The 26383-nt window shown below is 45.0% G+C and overlaps 1 protein-coding gene across 1 annotated transcript in view; it reads left to right on the top strand.

The window, feature by feature from the left end:
- Nucleotides 1–6543, top strand: part of CLCA4 (chloride channel accessory 4) — a 323718-nt gene extending 317175 nt beyond the window's left edge. Inside the window, exons 13-14 of the mRNA XM_086953978.1 lie at nt 3002–4968; nt 5648–6543. Coding sequence (XP_086810104.1) covers nt 3002–3471 — 470 coding nt within the window. The 3' untranslated portion in view covers nt 3472–4968; nt 5648–6543. The remainder of the gene's footprint in view (nt 1–3001; nt 4969–5647) is intronic.
- The last annotated feature ends 19840 nt before the right edge of the window (nt 6544–26383 follow it).

The following is a 26383-nucleotide window of genomic DNA, read 5'->3' as shown; positions in this document are numbered from 1 at the left end:
TGAGTCAGAATACTACGCCTCTCCAGGGGAGGAGTAGGGATGCGCAGCAAAGAGAAATATTTTCAGTGTTATGAGGTTTATTATGACTCATGTAGAGGTAATTTTGTGAATTTGCCTCACACATCTCATGAGACTTTGTACAGCACAGTGAAAATTGAGGGTGCTAAAACATCCGCACATGAAAAATCTGCATTAGGTCTTTCGATACCTAGTATACACTTCTCTGTTAAAAATGCAGCAAAACTAGCACAATGGGTTTTGTGTCCGATTTGACCTCATTTTTATCATACTAGTAAGATTTGCGTTGGCAGATACCATCAGATACCATCAGCTCAAAAGCTGATGGCATATGTGTGTCCAAACGGGAGTGAGTACAATTTGTGCTAACCACAAATTGCCACTAGTGAACAAATGTTTGTTAAACTATTTGTATCCATTTTATCACTTACACTACCTCATAGGTCTAAATGGCCCCATACATGCAAGCATCTATACATCATAGAAACGAGGACTTGCATGGATAAGTGGAGCAAAATAAATCCTTCTGTCAGCCTACTGAAGCAGGATATGCGATTAAACAGGAGACTGATTTAGGAGGCGTGTACAGATAGTTTACAGGCTTACCTGTTATTTTGAGTTTGTTCAGTACAGGGCATATTTACCAACCTTTCATGAAACGCAACTCAGCAACAGAACTTGCTGCCCTGCATTGCATGGAATGCACCCTATCTAAAATGAAAATGCACATTTTTGCACTTTTTTTGCGCTGTTGCACTTCAGGTTTTCTAGCGCCAGTGCAGGCACCCTTGCACCATGGCATATTTCCCTTTCTATGTGTGTTGCAGAAAGCAGCATACATGGAAAGAGAAAGTAACACAGAAAAATGAAGATATTTCTACTTGTTACACTCCTGTGGGTCGGCTCACCACCTTGATGCAAACCCGGGTATATTGCCTTAAGCAAATCTGGGTTGGCATCAAAATACATGAGTGGACGCATGGCAATTCCTACCAAGCACTGCATAGCTTTGTAAATCTTGATAAATGTTTTGGGTTGCAACTGCACTACAAAAGCGGTGCACCCATGACACAAATTGGTAGTACATTCTTCATCTTCATTAGACCTGTATAAAGGGTCAGTGATGCAGCAGAGGAGTGGCTGACGTCAGTTATCCATTGCTCTGTGCCTAAAGCAGGGGTCTCCAACCTTTTATGTAGTGAGAGCTACTTATGTTCAACAAAACGTATTGAGAGGTAATAATATTAGTGTTGTATCATATGTATTTTATTTCAAACAAGCAAAAACGTTTTAATGTGATAAGCTGGGCTCCACAGACGTAAGCTACTCAGAGTTAGCTGGAGAGTTACAGAAGCTAATGAGCTACTTTTTGGAGACTCCTGGCCTACAGTGTGTTTATGACTGCTTTCAGTGCTCAGCTGCATTATTTTGCAATATACCGAGGGATAACAAAGCGTCACCTCACGCCCTTTGCATTCTAGATGTTAACACGGGAAGTGCTGTCACGTAACCTTAAACAGGGATTGATCAATGGTATAATAACGAACAATAAAACTATCGCAAGAAAAAGTAGATCTCACATTTAAAGGACCAATAGTCAGTTTGGCTGAATCACAATGATACTGCAAATGCATTACCAAATGATTGCACTAAAATGTAATTGAAACTGAGAGGAACACCACCAGCATTTGTGAGTGTTTTGTCTTCGAAATTGTTGTGGACAATGTTGAGTGTGAATGTAGCCACTTTCCAAAGACCAGTAGTGAGAGCCATATCAAACCAGTCCACAGCGGCCATAAAGAAGAAGCATTGCTATCATTCCCAGTGCTTACAGCCATATTCATCAACATGAATTGCGCTCGCAAATGGCCAGATTCTGAGAATCTGGCCGTTTGCGAGTGCGATTTTTGCATTTGGGATTCATCATCCCAAATGCAAAAATCGCTATTACCGAAATCGCATATTTGCGAGGAATTGGACTTAAGGAATCTCTAATAGAGATTCCTTAAATCCAATTCATCAACCAATTGGAAATTGCGAATTCGCAATATTTGGTCGCAATTTACCACCAAGTCTGACTTGGTGGTAAATTGAGAAAAAAGAGTAAAAAGCACTTTAGTGCATTTTTTTCTTTTGCATGTTACACACACACACATGTCCTCTGGACATGTGTGTGCGCAACACCTGTTCAAATGTGCATTTGAGGGGTGCTACAGGGTGTCCTTTGGACACCCCTGGCACCCTTCAAATCACAATCTTATTTGCGATTAGCAAATTGCTAATCGCAAATAAGGAATACTACCCATTCATTCCTATGGGCCTTTTGGCCCATAGGAATGAATGGGGAGTTTTTCCTTATTTGCGATTAGCAATTTGCTAATCGCAAATAAGGAATCAGTAGGAATCGCAATAAATTTTGCTAATCCTACATGAATCCCGTTTTGCGAGTCCTTAATAGCGAATCGCTATAATTCGCTATTAGGGCCTCGCAAAACGGGAGATTGATGAATCAGGCTGTTAGTTAGAAAACAAACAATGCCATGGCATAACGTTGCTCTTAGTGGCTCATTGCTGTCATGGCCAAATGTCGGATTACTGAATACCAAGGCTGCATACCTTTTATTCACCTTGGACCTCATTCTTCCACGACCAGACGTCTTCCTTCTTCATCTCACTCCTGCAGACTGTTTTCCATCAATGCCTTCTCACTGTGTCCTATTTTCTCTCCCTCCTTCTTTCTAACTTTTCCGACTTTCTTCCTCTTGCTCTGGGTATAGTCTTAAAAAACAAACCAGAACAAGGCTCCAAAAATGAATGAAGGTGCCCATACCGGCCACCACAGGCACAAATTAAGCCATGTTCCCTGAATAATAGCCCTTTTGGAAGTAGAACGTTGTTTTATCAGTAAAACATGTTTCAGGACAGCAAGATGCTTCTAAATATATATATATATATATGTTTTACATTTTTTTTCTGGTTTTAGCTGCTTCATATGATGTCAGAATGAGTCCCAGTTCCCGGGAACTAAGAGACAACTTTGAGAAGGCGACCGCTGTGAACGTCTCCGCTCTGACCCCTCAGCTTGCCGGGTCTGTAGAAACATTCTCTTTCGTTCCAGAGAACCTAGCCCTGGTAAATGGCACCATCATCTACTTCGCAGTGCGCGCCATTGACGGAAGTGCCCTCAAGTCTGATATATCCAATACAGCCCAAGCAGCTCTGCTTATTCCTTCAGCTGTACCGTCACCCACAGCTCCACCCACGACCACTCTTAGTCCTACCACCACCACTACCACCACCTCATCAACTATACCCAGCTCTCCCGCCTATGATGTTGTAGTGGTGGTAATAATAGTCTGCGCAGCTGTCGTCATCATCTCCCTTATCATAAGTATAACCCTGTGTATCCTAAGCTGCAACAGGAAAAATAGAAGACCTCAAACAGGCCTTTAAGTAGGAAGACGGGAAAATGAGGAACATTTTATAGGAAATGAAGTAACTTGACTTGTGATTGAAAATATTTTCACCTGTCCCTCGGGGAAAGAAAAGGTTTAATGAATTGGGTAAATTATTACTTTCATAATAGTGTAAGGCCGATTTCTCCTTAATGGTACAGTCGTATTCTCAAGAACCGTGTCAACTGGTGCCACCAACGGATCCTAGGAGCTTTGGGCCATATTAACTGAGTTTTAATGCAGTTTAAATAAAAGAGTATTGTGTCGGAGATAGAGTTAGTTCCTATTTTTGGTTCATGTTCCCTGACTTATTAGCAGATCTTTTCCTCCAGAGATAAATGCTGGTCATGGCTCTGAGCGAATAAAGTACTGACATTCAAATCATTGCTTGGTGATAAAGGTCTGTCCCCAAATAAGGTATAACCTCAAATGGAGTGTCATATTTAGTGCGTTTACCAGAATGACTCCAGTTCATTGTGTGATTTCTGAAATATGGAGAGCTGTCATCAGTCAGTTGTACGCTAGAACAAAGCGGCTCGGCAGCATTTGGCAGAAGCTATTGGAAAAGGAGTGCACCCCTGAGGCAATGCCCCCTGTTATTGTCCAATAATTAATTTGTCCGAGAGGTAAGGTTTAAGCCTCTATGTGTTAACGTTATGAATATTGGAACTGAGACTGCACAACATTGGCTTACTCAGTCCTTCAAGCTGTTAGAGATGTTACCAAGATGGGTGTGATCTACTTACTTACATGTGGTATGTAATTGCCCTTTTTTTTACGTTCTTACTAGTGGGATATTTGAGGCAGATTAATCCTTACCAGCACACTCCATATACCGCCCTCTACCCATTTTGCCATATTACATGATATTTATGATGTTAATGGTTTTTCCGACCACACTCAAAAGTTGACTGTGGCATTTCTAGAGCCAGCCACGAGATGCACCCCATGCCCCTGGAGACAATGTTCTGCTCCCATTCCTGAGAGATGGCTGACATAGTTAGAGCCATTACTCCGCCGGGAGCGGATCATCATTGGGATCCACAATCAGATGTCAGCTATTGGCCTAGTGTGGGGTCCATTGTGTTGTGATAAATGACCATGTGTAGAGAGATCGAGCTATTCTGGTGCCTTCTGCTGTAAGCCACTAACCTTTTTTAATATTTAAATCCATTCTATTTCCTACCATAATTCATATTATGTTTCCCCTGAGGTCTGTTGAGAAGACAGACAATTCCCTGCATGAACCTGACCACTATAGCCTAACTCACATTTAACATACATTATCGAGGCCCTTATTTTATGGTATATCTGCTGACAGATAGTGAGGTTTCTTAACTTTTATTGGTGATGGTCGGGGACCCACTAACTACACTCCCCTTGCCCACACTCCAATTACTATGCCTTTGTGTTTGCATTCCTAATGTACGGACTATACAGTGTGTTGCTTATTGATCGATGATCTTCATGCATAGAAGTTCATGGATTGCAGTTTGTAATTTAGGGCCAGATGTATCAAGCTATTTTTTAGTCGCAAACGCTGCGAATCGCTAAAAATCAGCGTTTGCGACAAAAAAATAGGTAAATGGTATGTATCATGCAAAAAGCCTCGCAATATTAAGGAATCGCAAATTTTGCAATTCCTTAATATTGCTTAAGCATTTAAGAAATCGCAAATTGCGATTTCTTAAATGCTATGTATGAAGCATTTCTTTTTTGTGAATTTTGGCTAAGAAATCGCAAATTACCACCAACTTGTAGTTGGTGGTAATTTGCGAATTCTTTTACAAATGCAGTTTTTGCAATTTGTAAAGGTGCCATGTGACGCTCATACATGCCCTTAGGGCATGTATGTGCGCCATATGCGCACACATGTCATTTTCAGGGGTGCAGCAGGATGTCCTTGAGACACCCCTGCACCCTTGAAATTATTCTCAATTTGCGATTAACAAATAGCGAATCGCAAATTGAGAATAATTTCACATTCATTCCTATGGGCCTTCTGGCCCATAGAAATGAATGGGAAATTATTCCTTAATTGCGATTAGCAATTTGCTAATCGTAATTAAGGAATTTTAAGAAATCGCTAAAAAATAGCAAATCTTTACATACATACCATTTTGCAATTCTCAAATAGCGATTCCTTAAAGATCGCTATTTGAGAATCGCAAAAGTGTATCTTGGTACATCTGGCCCTATGCACCAACCATGACAGGTTTGAAACCAAATTGGTCTTCTCCTTCACCATATTATACGCTTCTTCACTTTATTCTACCCTTCCTTGCTTTCCCATTGGATTCTAAATTTCTTTTTGAGGTTAAACATTACTTATTTGCCTGAAGATTTAGTTATGCCTTCTTCCCGGTACTGTTGGTAGGAGATGTCAATGGTTGTTTATTGTGTGAATCTTGTCTCATTGTGGTATGTCACGTCAATAGATAATCCAAGCTTACAGGCATTGTATCGTGTATGTTTTCGTTTATCTAAATAAATAATTTTTGCAGAACGAAGAAGGCAGCTGCTTCACCAAAACAGCTGTTTTATTTTTCCAGTCAATTGTTTGGTGAGAAATAAAGTGAACTGAAACCTATGCTAATGGAGGGCGAGCAAGTCAAAAACATGTAAAGCATAAACAACCTTAACCACACAATTTCCATGCAGTGCACATGATATAGGACATCAAAATATACAGCGCTTCTGAGTCCCACCTATTAGGACTGCCTCTGTCAAGTATAATAATTGAATTACTTATGTTATTCAGTTGGGTAGGCAAATGACGACCCGAATATGCATGTCGTTATAATATGGCACCCAATTATTGCGTCTTTCTCCATCTCGATTGTAGTGTTTCTAATGCCTGATACCTAAGTGGATGTAAGAAAGGCTTAAACACATGCTTTGAATTTGAACTCTCATAAGCCAAAGGCTCTCTCAAATCGCCAAAGATAATAGAGTTTACATTGGATTCTGTTCATCCCGTGTTATTTTGGGTTTACCTGAGTTAATTGCCAGAAAGTCTAATATTGCTCAGCTAGATAAATATAAGAAATAAAGCTTGATTTCTATCAAATAGCATGTGTTCTGTTACTTTTGTGTTTGGTCATATTTTGATATGATGTGTTATGTTAAGGTAATGTAATGCTTAGTAAGCGCATCATTCCCTCCAATGAAAGCTAACCTGGATGTAAGGATGATAATACATATTATGACAATGCAAACATAGTTCCCGATGACTGAAGATAAGGCACTGGAGCTGGTTTCTCATGCCTTGATGGCGAGGGAAAATTCTAATGCCAGCATGGAGCAGGTTTCACAGGCTACCTCTATGTCATTCCTTCTTGATTTTGTAATTACAAAGTGCATGCCCGATAGAGTGTGCCTTGTGAAACCTTCAAGCAAGAAAGAACTGTTTATCCTTGCACAGAAACAATGCTGATAAACAAGTCAGATAAATGTCAACTGAACCCTGTGCAACAACAGTAGCCAACAGAGCCTGTAACAAACCACAGCTTGGGATGATTGAGCACCAAAAAGCAGACAACAGCTATTTTAATTCTGACTAAGGTGGATTATGAAGGGCAAGATGCAGTGCTTAATTTGAGTCGGTGGTTTCCTGTGCTCTCTGCACCAGGACTTAAATGTCAATGCTGCCACTTAAGAAAGTCCACCACACGGTGTCACTGCTTGTCTGATTTTAAGAAGAGCACAATAGAGAATTTAATAATTCCACAAACATTAGGTGCTACCCACTCCATTTGTACAGCTTTAGGTGGCCCTCAATAGTCTGAATAGTCTCATTTGTAGGAGTTTGATGATTACTAGTGGTGTTGGTACAGTCATTGGCAGCACTGGCAGGGGCAGTGGGTGGTATATGCTGTAGAGCTGCAATGATCACCTGAAAAAAGCCCTTGCACTTATTTTTTTAACATATTAAGCACTAGCAAGTTGCACACAATTTGTGGTACTGCTCTATATATTATTACCTCCAACGTGAAACATATACCTTGAAAGAAGATATTGAATCCTTGTTGGTATCAGCAACAACGGGGCTACTTCACTTCTTTGCAGCATGAAAGAAAGATTTTTGTAAATCATGACTTCAAGATTCAGCACCATATGGACATGGAAATTGACCATAGAAAATGGGCAGAAATCATGGGACCAAGGATGGATAATAAGGCTGAGCACAATCTTCTCAGGCTTCCTGCAATTCAGTTCAAGGTGGTTGTTGGTCAGCCACTAGTGTTTACTTATCAGTACAGCATAAATCTGTCTGTTATGATCCGAGTCTTAATGCCTCAGAATTACCCGGATATTATTAACATTCTTAGACCTGTCATTCTTAGGGTGGTCTTCACTCAAACCTTTTGCCTGCGTAACTCCTCTTTTTACTGATTCTTTTGTTGGCCTTAGGGCTCTGAGCACTTTACATCATCTGACCAGTGCTAAAGTGCATGCGGTCCTCCCTTAAATGTGGTAACATTAGTGTGTACACAATTGGCATATTTAGTTTACTTATAAGTCCCTTGTAAAGTGGTATACCATACACACAGGACCTGTAACCTAAATGCTAATAGAGGGCCTTCAGCACTGATAGTGCCCCTCACATAAGTAACCTATCAAACTTGTCTCAGGCCTACCACTGCAAGGACTGTGTGTGCAGTTTATTGCTTCCTCGCCTTGGCATTTAAAACCCTTTGCCAAGCCTTAGACTCCCCTTTAATTACACATGTCACCCCTAAGGTAGGCCCTAGGTAGCCCATAGGGCAGGGTGCTGTGTAAGTAAAGGGTAGGACATGCACTCTTATGTTTTGCATGTCCAGGTAGTGACACACAGCTACATTTGTTTTTCACTACTGTGAGGCCTACTTCTCTCATAGGGTAACCTTGGGAATTCCTGAATACCCTTTTAAGTTGTAATTCCTGCTAAGAAAGGAGGAGCAGTGTCATGTTTTGCTCCATGTTTTACTTATTTGGAATGGCATTGATAAATCCTCTTTACTGGTAAAGTTGGATTTGACATTGCTATATTAGAAATGCAACTTTTAGAAAGTGGACATTTCTCTGTTCTTACTGTTCGGTGTGCCTGCAGCAGTCTCCAATACACGTATGGAGTGGGTAAGAGCTATACTTTGTGCATTCCCTCAAGCCAGTCACAAAGACATGAAAGTTAGGTGTAGCAGAGAACTCATCTTCATTTTGCTAGCTTTTCCTGGGCAAGAAGAGTGGGGGAGCTGCTACGTCCACCTAAATAGGCAATGTCCTCTTCCAACACAAAGGGCTGATTACCCCCTTCTGATAGTCAGTTTCCTGGGCTGGGAATAAAGGACCTCTGTGCACTTTAAAGACACTTCTTTGAGGACACACCCACCTCAAAGGGACAACTGGTGCTCTGACCCTACAAAGACAGTACACTTCTGGACCTGTGAAGAACTCTTCTAAGAAGAAGAAATACTGTGCTGCTACAAGGACTACTTTATATCAGTAAGGGGGGAGAAGGAAGAGTCTGTGATCCTTTCAGCTTCCTTAGTTTCGATATCAAAAAATCAATGGGGGAAGGGATCACTTTTCCTGAGTAACCAGGGTTTACTCTCTATTCATTCCCGGTGCCGATAAAAAACCCTCATTCACGTACAAAGGCTCGAATGGCGGTGTATCTTAATTCTCTGCCTTATTGTTAGCAGCGTGACAGCATCATTATAGGGTTTGATTGTACGCTTCCTCCATCCAGAGGTAGACCACTTACGAGGAACTTGTGGCTGAAACATATCGACCTTTTTATGGACATTACACAGTGCGGAAGCCCCCTAATCAAGCTTCCTGTGCACGCCAAATCTTTTTAACCAGGCCTTCTCTCCAGCACCAATTAAAATTTGTCAAAACTGGTCACAGAAGCCTATTTAATTGAACAACGCCTACCCAATCTTTCTTTGATCACTAATCACTACTGTACTAACCAGTGGTCTACCTCCGGGTGGAGGAAGCGTACAATCAAACCCTATAATGATGCTGTCACGATGCTATCAATAAGGCGGAGAATCAAGATACACCGCCATTCGAGCATTGGTACGAGAATGAGGGTTTTTTATCTGCTACAAGGAATGCCACTCTGCTGGACAGCTCCCCCGGGCATAACTGCTTTTTTGCTCTGATTTGCTGCCTGTTACCTGCTACTTGCTAACCTCTGCCCTGCTGAGGAAAGGACTGGACCAATCTCACTGAATCCAGAGTGAGTTCAATTGCTTGCTGGTTTGCCCCCTGTTCTGAAGTCTCAGGAACATCAATGACTTGGTGCCAATCGTAACTGATGCATCTCCTTTGATACAGTTACTGCCCAAGGACATTGCCTCTGGGTACCTAGTGGCATGATCCACTAGAACCAGGATGAACCTTATGCCTGGAGCAGTCTAGGGATCCATAGGCCCCATAGGCACCATGCGCCCCCTTTAAAAGGGTGTGCCAAGACAGGTGAGGGATTAAGAGGGGCTTTAAGCTTCTGCCCTGTCTTCCAACTGGCCTGGCAGGACACACACGTTCTACAGAATGCACCTGTGGATGTCTTAATCCTAGGACAATACAAGTGGGGAACAAGTCTTGCAAAGGTCTTGTCTTGGCCTAAGTATCCTGACAGGTGAATTTTGTGAGCCAACTTCAAAGCTACAAAGGTCTTCACTTCGATGCACTGTGGGTTCGCTGACGACAAACCGCAGCATGGGGACGACGCATTGCCTGCGTCACAAAGGGTTTTGTCAATGAGGCTTCGCCAACTGTGCAGATCAGAACAGACGGATCACCTACATCCAAGGGGCCTTATTTATGAAGGCCTTGCGCCGCCGGTGCGTCACTTTTAACATGGGAAAAAGTGACGCACCGGTGGCGCAAGGCCTTCATAAATAAGGCCCAAGGTATTTAAAGATGACACATAACCTCCTCTGTTCCGTGCATTGGGTCTTCAACATCAACTCTTCCTCCATCCAATGTACTTTTTTGGCATAACCAGTGTGAGTCCTGTAGCCTACCTGCACTCTATCACGGCCGGCCTGAACTTTGAATTTACCCCGGTCTAGCATATACACATATCCCAGGTTGGGGCTGTGAGGCTCTAAGCACTATATTTTCATTTATTCTTTAAAAATGAATAACTACTGTTCTATTTATTTGTGATTTTTTTTTTGGTTGTGTTTTACTCAGACAATTATTATCTATTCTTCTAACCCTGTTTTGAGTATTTTTATGATATTTTCATTGTGTTACTGTGTGTGTTGCACAAATAATTTGCACATTGCCTCTTTAGATATGCCTGCTTGCTCTATGCCAAGCTACCAGAGGGTGAGCACAGGTTATCTTTTAGTGTGTATATAGCTTACCCTGACAAGAGTGGTGATTCCTGCTTGGGCAGGGTGTATACGCCTGCCAACCAGAAACCTGGTTTCTAACAAACAACACAGTAGAATGTTGAGCCATAAGAACGGGGACAAGGGAATATATAGAAACATTTTAAAAAACAGCAGGGTTTAAGCTGCCCCCTTGAAACCTCACTAAGTAGGCTAGATCACAATCTCTTGCACGTGACTTAGGAATGTGATGTGGTTGCCAGCATCAGTGGTCACGTGGACATTAAGTACTAACAGGGAGGCAAACTGCTTTTATGCATCTCATGCCTAATTTTCTATAAGTATGTAAAAATACTAAATATATCTTTAGACGTATTATTTAACAGCATCACAGAACTTTTCTTTTGTTGAAGCTAGTAAGTGTTTATATTTATAACAACAACAAAAATTGTATAAAACGACTATTAGTACCAACCCTTAGTCTGCCTACCCAAAAATGTTCCAAAGCATCTTTATTTAAAGAATTTTTAACATACTTTCTAGGTGAAAGACAAATCGAGACTACAGAAAAAAGTTGCCTGGGATCGCAGACAAAGCTTGGAAGAGATCCGACATTGGAGCTAGGTCATCGACTATTGGGGCCTAGATTGTGGAGACTGTGACTCTAGCATTATTCAAGGTTCTGCTTATCAGAGCCCACCTCCCTCACTGTCTGTCTGAGAGACGTCTATATGGCATTTTAGAAATGTATTAACATTTCTGGCCACTCCCCTATGTGCCACGTTAGCATTGGATACGCTTACATAACCAGCCCAATTTCAGAACAGTACAGGACATGGGTACCCCGTGCCTAAAATGGGTCTCATGGAGTCTGGAGTAAGACAATATCAGGGGAAGGACTTCGGCTTCAGTCTTTGACTACCCTCCTCTTTCGCCTATTGTTTAGCCCATTAGCATTGTAGGTGATTACTTGCAAGGCCTCTTTCTGGGTCGTCATTTCACAATATTTTTAAGTAGCGAAGGGGCGATCTGTTATTCCTTGGATGCCATAACTGGCTGTCGCTTAAGAAGTCTAAAGTTGCCCGTACGGCCAGCATCTTTATACAGTAAAGCGCTCAGTGCAAGGTGCAGTGTGCCTTGTGCAAGTGTACACCTGTATTTAAAAGCCATTCTTTCAACCACGCACAGTTGTTCACATCAGAAAGTAAAGTGCTCTTCGGAAAAAAGTGCTATGTCTAGAGTATAAATGACATAAAGTGCATCAATCCACATCCTTTCTCCCCTTACGTGGAAAAGGAGAGAAGTTTGAAGTATCTCTGAGGTACATACCCCTAAACATGAACTCACCCCATGATTGCCCGGTAGTAGAGTTGAATTACTCATATTCCCTGTATGCATCTTCTGTCACAAGATTAATCCTCAAGCACTCAAAGCAGAACAAGCCACAGTCCGCCAAACTTCTATTTGACTATATGAAAACCCTGCAGTTGGAGGATGGTTGGCGACACAAATATCCAGCAAGGCATGAATTTACATGTGTTTTTGAACGCTTGAAATCTGCTGTCAGGATGGATTTTTTCATGCACTCTCGATGTGTGTATTTGAGGCATTATATACATACATCAAGTGGGTTTTCAGATCACTCTCCAGTCATGATATCAGTTTTCGGAAGAGGTCAGATAAAAAACCACCTGATGGTCTTTCAGCAGGGTCAAGCTAAAAGATGAGGATTGGGTCAAACAGGTTCAGACAGAAATTGACTACTGAGGTTATTCAGCAAACAGTCAGTCTTGAAATGGTATAGGATGCTTTTAAAGGGACCGAACTGTCCACATCACCACAAAATGCTTTGCGGAAAGTAAGTGCTTAGCAAGAAGGAGGATTGAGTTAGAGTAGGGCCTAAAGAAAGCCAGTGCAAAAGTGTGGTGTCAAAACATGATCGCTAACCAGCTAGAGCTTCGGTACGAATACTACTCTGAGAGAGCCTACACTGCCAATAACACTTACCAACAAAAAATTTGCGAAGAGAGTGTATACAGAGGGAAGTTTCTGGCCTGGCAGGCCGGAGAATAAGGGGCTCAGAATGCAATAACAGAACTCTACCTTGAGGAGACTAAGACACTGATTATTGACCCAGGACACATCAAGGCCGAGTTCTTGGAACATTATAAGCAGATTCATAGCACTATGCATAAGATTAATGTAGAACGTCTTACACACTTTGTGGGAAATCTTCCTATCCCTGGGTTTAAATAACGCAGACGTGGGGGTTTACAGTAGTATTCACTATGGAGAAGGTGGTTGAGGTCATTCAGAGGCATATTAACAAGGAGCAGGGATAATTAACTCTAAGGGCGCTTAGCGTTAATTGTTTTAACGCCCGTTCTCGCTGGATAATATCGCCTGGTTATCGCGTTATTAACAACGCTAACCGTCTAGGCGACAAAAAATCCAGCAATAGCGTCATTTTGGGAGATTATCACTGGTAATGCATTAATAAAACTACAAGGATAGGGAACTCCATATGCATAGCCCATGGTGCACTTAGCCATGTAACCCACCTCCCATTGGATTACATGGCTAAGTCTGAAAATTAGCAGACGTAAAAAAGCTGTGCTAACCGTGGATAGCGCTGCTTTTTTTGTGTCTAACCGGGTTATTGTGAAGCTTGATAATAGGAGAAATGTCGCTTAGCGACATTTCTCCTATTATTTTGCTCTGGAACGCCCACAGGGAAGCGTAGTTAAAAAGGGTGCTAACATGCAATTTTGCATGTTAGCTCCCTGTTGTTGATAGGGCCATATTTTTATCTCAGATTCTTTGGCTTTTAAAGCCAAAACGCGGAGATAAAGCCCTTGGTAATAAGGCCCCCTAGTCTCTACCCAACGGGAAGGCTTGTCGGAAAGAAGATCTGCCTGTTGAATTTTTTTACAAATGTCTCTCTTCGCTAGCGCCTAATATAACACAGCTCACTAACCATATATTAGAGGTAAGAGGACAACCCTCCAGCCTTCCACTATGGCTACAGTGGTGAACTTTGCGCTGCCCTGCTCCAAAACCTCGTTAATGAGGCCCTAAGCATTTTATATGTCAACTACTGAAGGTGGCCTGGAAATGCCAAATTAAAAGGAATATTATTTTGCTAGCTTTGCCCAATCCTTATTTAGATTTTAGCTCCCACCAGGGTTGGTTAAATCAGCTGCTTGGTATTTGATTGCACAGGAATATAAATGAAGGATTTCCTATGTTTTACAAATGCACCGAAAAAAGTTTGTTACAAAAAAATACTATGGCTTTTTAAACGTAAGTAACAACTTTAAAAATATTTTAATATACCTGCTAATAATAGCTTCACTCGCCTTACTGACATCACCGGAGGAACACAGACCTAGGTTGAGAGAGGTATCACTCATAAATGGGGATTCAATGACTATTTAAAGGTTGGGGATTTTTTGGGATTAGAAGAGTGGCCAGACATAGAATCCAACATTCGACATGGGAAGATGCCCCTTCACTGGTCTTTTGTCCATATTAGACACTTTTTTCAAGCACTTGATCTGATCAAGAATAAAGCAAGTTCAGCACTAGTCGTAGACTGATAGAATGTTAGGCCTGTTAGGTCCTGAATGTCTGTACTCAGGGCTGGACTGGCCGTAGCAGTCACCGGGCGTTTCCCCGTAGGCCACCAGGGTGGGGGCAAGGTTTCGGACCCCAGGGGGCCATTTTTGTTACCGGGGTCAGCAATATCAGCCCCCTGTAACAAAATCAACCGAAACCGGCCCTAGCAAACCGCTCAGCTGCACCCCTTAGCCTCCAAGGGGGGGCCAGCCGAGTAGTTTGCCAGGGCCTGTTTCTGTTCCCAGTCCGGCCCTGTCTGTACTTCGGGAGTATCAACCACGTTCAATAAAAATGGGAGTGAGTATAAATTGTGAGCGAGGTCTGGAATACGGCAATAGATTTAATCGGTCTGGGTTAAGAGGGGTTTACTTGTGCCGGATGTAATACTACACAAAGTGGCTCCTACATAGAAAACCTGAATTTCAACATAATATTAACCCCCAGATACAAGATAAATGCTTTAGGTGTTTTAAGGAGAGCGAAGGAAACTGGTGCCAAATTATTTGTGATTGTACATAAATAGTTAGATACTGGGCCTCCATTAACTAACACTGTAATCACACGCTCAACATTGACTTTGCCAATGACTTTCAAGACATCACACTGGGGGTGTCCATGAATCCTAGAATGCAGAAGGCTGATAAAACGTAGCTATTTCTGGCCACACTGGTAGCTAGATGCCTACTCCTTCAAAATATGACGTCTGAGGTTCCCCAAACTTTTTTTCATTGGTGTGTGAAAATGGAAAAGATTAGGGGCCTAGAGCGCTGTTATGCTTTAAGATCCAGGTCATATATGAAATTTAGGAAGCTATGAGAAGGATTATGAAATGTGGCGGTCTGTGTTTATTTGCAATCAGAGAGCCTGAGCAAGGAACAGGGAGGTGTTTAAGTGTGTTAATTGTGGCCGTGCCATATTTAATCTATGTATTGAAACTGATTTTCTAAATTGTCTGCACACCTGCCACCACGGGGAAAGGCAGGACAGCTGCACGACTTCTCTCGGCAAAAATGCCCACCTGGTACTCCAGAGCAACATCAGTAAAGTGCTCACCACATGCTTGATTAGAAGTAGTACCCAACACTCACCTGTCAATTTAGGGCTAAGAGCAATAAGCGCTCACACGCACCTGTAGAGGAAAAGCGCAATTAAAAGTGCTCATGCAGTTTTTTACCTTGCTTAAACATGGGAAGCACAGTCCAGTCTTTCTCCTGCTTTTGGCAGGTTCTTGTTGCATCCAGAAAGTATCTTTTCATGAAGTCTTTGATTTTCCTGAGACTTTCAACGGGAGGCTAGCACATACAAGCCCTTGGAGATTCTTCACATTCAGGATACCACAGCAGGGCAAAAAGAGACAGTCCTTTTCTTTTACCATAGACAGAAAAAGCAACTGCAGGCCAACCCACCCCTCACTCAGAAAAGGCAGCTATCCTCACACAGTCCTTCCATTCTTCTTCTTGGCAGGGTCCTCTTGTTCCTTGAAGTAATCCCTATTCCTGGGGTTCTAGTTTTAATGCCTATACCCCAAAATGTCTTTGTTCTCTTTGTGGCAAGGTTCTCTGAACTCAGTTTAAACAGTTCTTCCCTCGCTGTTGCAGCATGACCACAAGGGGTGGAGACAGCATTGTGCAAAAGGAGACACAGCCTATTCAGGTGTAAACAACACTCCTCCCACCTCTCTAAATGCACACCAGGTCTATTCATCCCTGTGATGAGTCATCCATGGAAAGCAGGGCACACCTCAACTTGCCCAGTGACTGTCTACAGTGAATGCACATCTCAGGTCCTGTTACTCACAGACCAGACTCTGAGTACACAAACAGCCAGAGGCACACAGAATGGTAAAGTAAGAAATTCTCACTTTCTAAAAGTGGATTTTTCAAATACTGGATTTAAAAAACACCTTTGCCAACAAGTGTGCTAATACATTCTGAGTTCAGAGAGTCCAAACTTCATTTTCCTATCTTGTCCCTATGGAAAGTTACAAATGTAAATTTTGTACAGTACAACCCCAATAGTAAGCCTATGGGGCAGATAGTCTTTCAAAAATGAAATACACAGTATTTCACCATCAGGACATGTCACACACACTGATACAGGTCCTACCTTTCACATACACTGAACCCTGCCCAGGGGGGTACATTGTGTCTACTTCAGGGGTGCCATACATGCAAGAAAAGAGAAGGTTTGGGCGTGGCAAGTGAGTGCACTTGCTAGGACAAAATGGCAGTTTACACTGCAATCGCAGACACTATTATGGTAGGGCTGAGACACATTTACAGGCCTACTCATGTGAGTGGTCCAACCATTTATTTATTTATTTTATTTCTTGAAGAGTTTAATAGAGCACTGGCCTGGTCTGCGTGCCTAGAATTCGGAAAGTGCGTTGGGGTGGAAAATCATTTTCTAATCAGGCCTCCAAACTCTGGAACTCATTGCCTGTCGAACTTCGCTCACAAGCCTCCAAACTGAGATTCAGAAAATCCCTGAAAACATGGCTGTTCTCCCTGCCCTGATCTGTCTCACATCACCTTCTATTCTACAGCGCCAAGACGCTGCGGCATTCGAGCGCTTAATAAAAACCTCAGTCAGTCAGTCAGTCACTGGCTAGACCCAGAGGTATCAGAACACTTTACATGAGGATCAGTGAGTAACAAGTTACAAAACAAATAACATCAGTTACAGGAGCAAAGTATAAGATAGGAGAAAAACAGTGATTAAACAAGAACATGATTTATTAGCGCCTATCATAGTCAAGACTAGACCTGGGCAGTAAATTTCGTTCCACTCGCGGAATTTACTGAATTTGGGTAACTTCGCGTTCCGCGGAGAGCGCGAAATTGCCCAAAATTCTGCATCCGCAACATTTTTTCGAGTTCTCAAATGCGTGTTTGCAAGATATTTCCACCCGAGCATGCAAACAGTGATTGCGAACAGTAAAGAAGCATTGCAAACAAGCAATTCCGCATGTTCGTGGAATTTCTGCGTGTTCGCAGACATTTTTTACCGTTTCACAGAGATTTGCGTAACACGATTACGCAAATTACGCCCACCCCTAGTCAAGACACATGTCCAATGGGGCATGGAAGGTAGAGGGGAAATGATAAAAAGGGGTAAAGGAATGCATACCAAATTAGGCAGTCCGACAATGGGGGAAAGTACTTTAGGGGGACAAGACAGTCAAAGTGAAAGAACAAACACATGGGCTGGGGACAAACAATCCAAAAAACGTCCAGTATCAGTGAAAGTATAGGAAGGGAGGGGTGTTAGAGACCTAAAAGGGGGGGGTCGACTAGAGGAAAAAGGTCAGACATAAGAACAAAGGAGCGGACCAGCAGAAATGAGAATCGGTCGAAATCCCCAAGAAGGAGGACCCAGGTCATGGGAGCTGAGAGCAGTTATGTCAAAATGGTGGGATATGAAAAAATCCAATGCAAAAACCATAAGGTAACTGACTCCATGGCTCCACGCTGGGCAGGAAGGGGGAGGCAGCCATAGGATCACAGAGGGAGGAGGCAGGGGATGGAAGGAAACACAGCAGAGAGACGAGGAAAAACTATGTCCAATATCCGGCTCGGTAGATGACGGCCCGAGGGGGGTGAAACCAGAGCCAATCTCCTCTATAGCTACCTAAACAGCTCCACCGGGCGTCGGCCATGCTAGCTTGGGCTCCATGGTCAGTACAACATTTGCGGTTTCCAACCAAGGGGCATTGTCACAGTTCCATTGGCCACAGCAGTCCCGGTGTTAGTGGGAAGCGCTGCCCGCCTCAAACTCCAGCTCGCCCCCAGCAGGTTCAAGTTATGTCCATCAAGGTAGGCATCAAGGAACGTGGACAAAAGAATGCAGTGGGGAAATATTGTGTACAGCCAGAGATGCAATGTAGGACCAATCACCTGGAATCTAAAAAACTGACTAGCCCTCAGATACTAATTTAGGCCACAAGATGGTGCTCATGGTTTAAAACAGGAGATCACTACCTTTTCTGCATGAAACAGTGCAGTGGAGGACGAAAGGGAGAGAGGGAAGATGGTGGTCAATTCAGGGAGGGGTGAGAGGGTGGTGGAAGATATAATGGGGTTTGCTGCAAGACACTAGTAGCATTTGATTTACGGGACCTGGCACACACTGTACATTTTCCTAGAGACTTACGTAAATCAAATATGCCAATCATTGATAACCAATCAAATCATAATTTACACAGAGAGCATATGCACTTTAGCACTGATCAGCAGTGGTAAAGTGTCCAGAATCCTATAGCCAACGAAAGCAGGGTCAGAAAAATAGGAGGCAAAAAGCAGAAAGTTTGGGCCTAAACCTGTATAAAGGGCCTGGTCTAACAAGGTCCAGTAGTTAATTTGAGCAGTTGAGTGCTGGTGGGCCCCAAGGGTACTCATTTTTGTGGACTGGGACTTACCCTACCCCTTACCGTGACTAGTTTGCCTGGTGTGCCCAGGCATAAAGTAAAAATGTAACCAAAAGAGAAGAGGAAAGCTTCAATTTGTAGAAGCCTGCTGATTTCTGCCTGGTGGCCTGCTGTGATGCTATCAAATTAAAATACAATGCAGTTGTTTTCAGCGAGGGGCGTAGCTTCTATTGATGCAGCAGCTGTTTATTTTACAGGTCATCATTATTTATTCAAATTCATTTAGATCTCTGCACAGATCAACAATACACTAAAAAGTAATTCAAAGTACATATAAAATGCAAACACATTCTAGCAGCTAAACAAGAAACAATTCATCATTTTAAAATATACAAGAAAATTTAGAATTAATTGGAAGAAAGCTTTCTAAAAAATGTAAACACCACGTAGTAGATCTGTGCTGATGAAGGATGTGTAATAAATTGCTTCAATTCATAGCACATTGACATATCAAATTTCACTATTAAAGGGTGTAAAACAACTGTTTCCTATATCTCTTAAAGAAGTACAAAGGTGAAGTATAGGAAATAAATTTTGGGGTCCTAACTTACAAAGGGACACATTATCAACAAACGTCGTTAAATGTATTGCCGCTTTAGTGGCAGGAAACTGATGCTGAACTGGCGATAATGGGCTTGATAATATGCACCTTGTGAAATCCTATAGAAGCCCATGTTCTGGTGTGAACATGGACTTCTATGGGAATTCCTTTGGTTGGCATTGTAATTTTGCCCTTAACTTTGCTTGGGATGGTCCTAGGCGGATGGGACCACCACCAAATCGTTTAGCGTGATGTGCTCTTTGTGTTCAAGGCATCTGCTTGCCCTCCCCCTAGGTTAGGGGTGACCCCAAAATCATCACCTCTCTCATTGCCTGCTATTCTTTTACGTTCACTTTTGTGAATTGATTATAAGCTTTTTAGGCATGTAAAGTTGTTTTATCAAAGGGTTGTGGGTTCATCAGTTAAATTCACTACGTAGCCGAGTAGGAATTATTGCATGAATTCCATGTTTTCAATGAAATACGTAGTTACTAAATCTCTGCAACCTCTGCAAGCGGAGCGGAGTTCATTGCCCACAGTTACCACCAGGGCCCTTGTAATCCCACCAAAGGACCCTTAGGCTGCCTGTAAAGGAGACTGTCCTCCCAGTAAATATGGTGACTACTAGGGGCATCACCTGCTGATTGGGCATTGTCTCTACGCCCTAAACAACTCCTCTTTGGTGGGCCCTCCTACATGCCGTTCAGCAATGACAGGCAGGTCACCAAGGGTAGCAGTACCCTCCTCAGTGGGTTTCAGGCAGCTATCACAGGTGCCCCATCCATCTCACTGGGATTACATTTAAAGGCTGGTTTCCCACACCCCTTGCTTTTCACTATTTTAGCATCTGGCTGGACCATTTTTCTATTTCCTAGCCCCTTTTGTCTCCCATCCTGGGCAGCAATGGACCTTGCTGTAGCACAGATCAAATCTGGTAATTCTAACATCTCCACATGTCATTACCTAACAAACACTCCACAGGCATGGCAGTGCTGAGAGAAACTTTCAGAAAACCTGAACCTCCTTCCCACCACTCAAATGGAACCAGGGCCACAGGCTTGTGACCATCTTTGTTGTCAGCCATCACAATCTGGTGAAATCATTTGGAATTACCTGCTGTGGAGAAATCAGATGACTCTTTACTATAGTCATACTGGCTCCTGTATCCGTCAGAGCCTCCAGACCTTGCCGATTGAAGGTGACCCATTGCCTATACTTTGCAGTATTAGAGAGAACATTGATCTTAGGAACCATCTCGCTATCACCCAGGCACACTAGGGTAACCTCACTAAACTCCCACCATTAACTAGAACAAACTCCTTCCCCAGCACTTACTCACCATCCATGCAACCTTTCCTCCAGTTGGAGGTTGTTCTCTTTCTGGAAACTTGGGGTCCCCCTTGTATTGTCCATACTCATAGCACTTTTAGCCCTTAACAGGCTTGGGTTGCTGACTTTTGTCAGGATAGTTGTTCTTCTGGTGGCGAGCTTGGGAATGAGAACCAGACCTTTTACCCTGTGAGTTGTTTTGGCGGCCTAAAGAGAACTTCTTCTTTTGGTCTCCCCTCCACTCTTTCTCCTAATGGGAACCCTGACCACCCTTTTAGGAGCCCATCCCCCTAACCTAGATGCTTACTTGGAGACTCTGCTGCTGACCCAGATGTCTGCCTCCTCAACAAGCTTCCTGGGATCAGTAAGCTTGCTGTTCACTAGGTGCTGCAAACACAACAGGTGATGGACCGAATGTGGATCAATGTCACACACTCACCCCAGTCCAAAGATCTGGGCCCAAATCCATCGTTTTTTTTGCACTCCACACCACCCTGGGTTGGACAATGGCAATATGCAAATCAGCTCTGACCCTGTGCCCCATGGGAACAGTCCAGTCCGAACTACAAAAGCCATGTCCTTGCCAGAACGGAATCAAGCATCCGAGGACCGGACCGGGTCAGAGCTGATTTGCATATCGCCATTGTCTAACCCAGGGTGGTGTGGAGTGCAAAAAAACGATGCATTTGGGCCCAGATCTTCGGACTGGGGTGAGTGTGTGACATTGATCCACATTCGGTCCATCACCTGTTTTGTTTGCATATTCCGCCCTAAGTGCGCTGGGGATGCCCAGAAGTGGGTCCCAGGCACTCCACACCACTGGAGTCAAGCTAGCCGGGCTGATGAGAGGTGTTACCTCGAAACCGGTCCGGTCCTCGGATGCTTGATTCCGTTCTGGGAAGGACAAGGCTTTTGTAGTTCGGACTGGACTGTTCCCATGGGGCACAGGGTCAGAGCTGATTTGCATATCGCCATTGTCTAACCCAGGGTGGTGTGGAGTGCAAAAAAACGATGGATTTGCGCCCAGATCTTCGGACTGGGGTGAGTGTGTGACATTGATCCACATTCGGTCCATCACCTGTTTTGTTTGCATATTCCGCCCTAAGTGCACTGGGGATGCCCAGACGTGGGTCCCAGGCACTCCACACCACTGGAGTCAAGCTGGCCGGGCTTATGAGAGGTGTTACCTCAAAACCGGTCCGGTCCTCGGATGCTTGATTCCGTTCTGGGAAGGACATGGCTTTTGTAGTTCGGACTGGACTGTTCCCATGGGGCACAGGGTCAGAGCTGATTTGCATATCGCCATTGTCTAACCCAGGGTGGTGTGGAGTGCAAAAAAACGATGGATTTGGGCCCAGATCTTCGGACTGGGGTGAGTGTGTGACATTGATCCACATTCGGTCCATCACCTGTTTTGTTTGCATATTCCGCCCTAAGTGCGCTGGGGATGCCCAGACGTGGGTCCCAGGCACTCCACACCACTGGAGTCAAGCTAGCCGGGCTGATGAGAGGTGTTACCTTGAAACCGGTCCGGTCCTCGGATGCTTGATTCCGTTCTGGGAAGGACATGGCTTTTGTAGTTCGGACTAGACTGTTCCCATGGGGCACAGGGTCAGAGCTGATTTGCATATCGCCATTGTCTAACCCAGGGTGGTGTGGAGTGCAAAGAAACGATGGATTTGGGCCCAGATCTTCGGACTGGGGTGAGTGTGTGACATTGATCCATATTCGGTCCATCACCTGTTTTGTTTGCATATTACGCCCTAAGTGCGCTGGGGATGCCCAGACGTGGGTCCCAGGCACTCCACACCACTGGAGTCAAGCTAGCCGGGCTGATGAGAGGTGTTACCTCGAAACCGGTCCGGTCCTCGGATGCTTGATTCCGTTCTGGGAAGGATATGGCTTTTGTAGTTCGGACTGGACTGTTCCCATGGGGCACAGGGTCAGAGCTGATTTGCATATCGCCATTGTCTAACCCAGGGTGGTGTGGAGTGCAAACAAACGATGGATTTGGGCCCAGATCTTCGGACTGGGGTGAGTGTGTGACATTGATCCACATTCGGTCCATCACCTGTTTTGTTTGCATATTCCGCCCTAAGTGCGCTGGGGATGCCCAGACGTGGGTCCCAGGCACTCCACACCACTGGAGTCAAGCTAGCCGGGCTGATGAGAGGTGTTACCTCGAAACCGGTCCGGTCCTCGGATGCTTGATTCCGTTCTGGGAAGGACATGGCTTTTGTAGTTCGGACTGGACTGTTCCCATGGGGCACAGGGTCAGAGCTGATTTGCATATCGCCATTGTCTAACCCAGGGTGGTGTGGAGTGCAAAAAAACGATGGATTTGGGCCCAGATCTTCAGACTGGGGTGAGTGTGTGACATTGATCCACATTCGGTCCATCACCTGTTTTGTTTGCATATTCCGCCCTAAGTGCGCTGGGGATGCCCAGACATGGGTCCCAGGCTCTCCACACCACTGGAGTCAAGCTAGCCGGGCTGATGAGAGGTGTTACCTCGAAACCGGTCCGGTCCTCGGATGCTTGATTCCGTTCTGGGAAGGACATGGCTTTTGTAGTTCGGACTGGACTGTTCCCATGGGGCACAGGGTCATAGCTTATTTGCATATCGCCATTGTCTAACCCAGGGTGGTGTAGAGTGCAAAAAAACGATGGATTTGGGCCCAGATCTTCGGACTGGGGTGAGTGTGTGACATTGATCCACATTCGGTCCATCACCTGTTTTGTTTGCATATTCCGCCCTAAGTGCGCTGGGGATGCCCAGACGTGGGTCCCAGGCACTCCACACCACTGGAGTCAAGCTAGCCGGGCTGATGAGAGGTGTTACCTCGAAACCGGTCCGGTCCTCGGATGCTTGATTCCGTTCTGGGAAGGACATGGCTTTTGTAGTTCGGACTGGACTGTTCCCATGGGGCACAGGGTCAGAGCTGATTTGCATATCGCCATTGTCTAACCCAGGGTGGTGTGGAGTGCAAAAAAACGATGGATTTGGGCCCAGATCTTCGGACTGGGGTGAGTGTGTGACATTGATCCACATTCGGTCCATCACCTGTTTTGTTTGCATATTCCGCCCTAAGTGCTCTGGGGATGCCCAGACGTGGGTCCCAGGCACTCCACACCACTGGAGTCAAGCTAGCCGGGCTGATGAGAGGTGTTACCTCGAAACCGGTCCGGTCCTCGGATGCTTGATTCCGTCCTGGGAAGGACATGGCTTTTGTAGTTCGGACTGGACTGTTCCCATGGGGCACAGGGTCAGAGCTGATTTGCATATCGCCATTGTCTAACCCAGGGTGGTGTGGAGTGCAAAAAAACGATGGATTTGGGCCCAGATCTTCGGACTGGGGTGAGTGTGTGACATTGATCCACATTCGGTCCATCACCTGTTTTGTTTGCATATTCCGCCCTAAGTGCGCTGGGGATGCCCAGACGTGGGTCCCAGGCACTCCACACCACTGGAGTCAAGCTAGCCGGGCTGATGAGAGGTGTTACCTCGAAACCGGTCCGGTCCTCGGATGCTTGATTCCGTTCTGGGAAGGACATGGCTTTTGTAGTTCGGACTGGACTGTTCCCATGGGGCACAGGGTCAGAGCTGATTTGCATATCGCCATTGTCTAACCCAGGGTGGTGTGGAGTGCAAAAAAACGATGGATTTGGGCCCAGATCTTCGGACTGGGGTGAGTGTGTGACATTGATCCACATTCGGTCCATCACCTGTTTTGTTTGCATATTCCGCCCTAAGTGCGCTGGGGATGCCCAGACGTGGGTCCCAGGCACTCCACACCACTGGAGTCAAGCTAGCCGGGCTGATGAGAGGTGTTACCTCGAAACCGGTCCGGTCCTCGGATGCTTGATTCCGTTCTGGGAAGGACATGGCTTTTGTAGTTCGGACTGGACTGTTCCCATGGGGCACAGGGTCAGAGCTGATTTGCATATCGCCATTGTCTAACCCAGGGTGGTGTGGAGTGCAAAAAAACGATGGATTTGGGCCCAGATCTTCAGACTGGGGTGAGTGTGTGACATTGATCCACATTCGGTCCATCACCTGTTTTGTTTGCATATTCCGCCCTAAGTGCGCTGGGGATGCCCAGACATGGGTCCCAGGCTCTCCACACCACTGGAGTCAAGCTAGCCGGGCTGATGAGAGGTGTTACCTCGAAACCGGTCCGGTCCTCGGATGCTTGATTCCGTTCTGGGAAGGACATGGCTTTTGTAGTTCGGACTGGACTGTTCCCATGGGGCACAGGGTCATAGCTTATTTGCATATCGCCATTGTCTAACCCAGGGTGGTGTAGAGTGCAAAAAAACGATGGATTTGGGCCCAGATCTTCGGACTGGGGTGAGTGTGTGACATTGATCCACATTCGGTCCATCACCTGTTTTGTTTGCATATTCCGCCCTAAGTGCGCTGGGGATGCCCAGACGTGGGTCCCAGGCACTCCACACCACTGGAGTCAAGCTAGCCGGGCTGATGAGAGGTGTTACCTCGAAACCGGTCCGGTCCTCGGATGCTTGATTCCGTTCTGGGAAGGACATGGCTTTTGTAGTTCGGACTGGACTGTTCCCATGGGGCACAGGGTCAGAGCTGATTTGCATATCGCCATTGTCTAACCCAGGGTGGTGTGGAGTGCAAAAAAACGATGGATTTGGGCCCAGATCTTCGGACTGGGGTGAGTGTGTGACATTGATCCACATTCGGTCCATCACCTGTTTTGTTTGCATATTCCGCCCTAAGTGCGCTGGGGATGCCCAGACGTGGGTCCCAGGCACTCCACACCACTGGAGTCAAGCTAGCCGGGCTGATGAGAGGTGTTACCTCGAAACCGGTCCGGTCCTCGGATGCTTGATTCCGTCCTGGGAAGGACATGGCTTTTGTAGTTCGGACTGGACTGTTCCCATGGGGCACAGGGTCAGAGCTGATTTGCATATCGCCATTGTCTAACCCAGGGTGGTGTGGAGTGCAAAAAAACGATGGATTTGGGCCCAGATCTTCGGACTGGGGTGAGTGTGTGACATTGATCCACATTCGGTCCATCACCTGTTTTGTTTGCATATTCCGCCCTAAGTGCGCTGGGGATGCCCAGACGTGGGTCCCAGGCACTCCACACCACTGGAGTCAAGCTAGCCGGGCTGATGAGAGGTGTTACCTCGAAACCGGTCCGGTCCTCGGATGCTTGATTCCGTTCTGGGAAGGACATGGCTTTTGTAGTTCTGACTGGACTGTTCCCATGGGGCACAGGGTCAGAGCTGATTTGCATATCGCCATTGTCTAACCCAGGGTGGTGTGGAGTGCAAAAAAACGATGGATTTGGGCCCAGATCTTTGGACTGGGGTGAGTGTGTGACATTGATCCACATTCGGTCCATCACCTGTTTTGTTTGCATATTCCGCCCTAAGTGCGCTGGGGATGCCCAGACGTGGGTCCCAGGCACTCCACACCACTGGAGTCAAGCTAGCCGGGCTGATGAGAGGTGTTACCTCGAAACCGGTCCGGTCCTCGGATGCTTGATTCCGTTCTGGGAAGGACATGGCTTTTGTAGTTCGGACTGGACTGTTCCCCTGGGGCACAGGGTCAGAGCTGATTTGCATATTGCCATTGTCTAACCCAGGGTGGTGTGGAGTGCAAAAAAACGATGGATTTGGGCCCAGA

Source organism: Lissotriton vulgaris, chromosome 1_1 (genome assembly GCF_964263255.1).
Source record: "Lissotriton vulgaris chromosome 1_1, aLisVul1.2, whole genome shotgun sequence".
NCBI lineage: Eukaryota > Metazoa > Chordata > Amphibia > Caudata > Salamandridae > Lissotriton > Lissotriton vulgaris.
The sequence above is the reverse complement of the archived record's forward strand: the minus strand, read 5'-3'. Positions and strand labels throughout refer to the sequence as shown.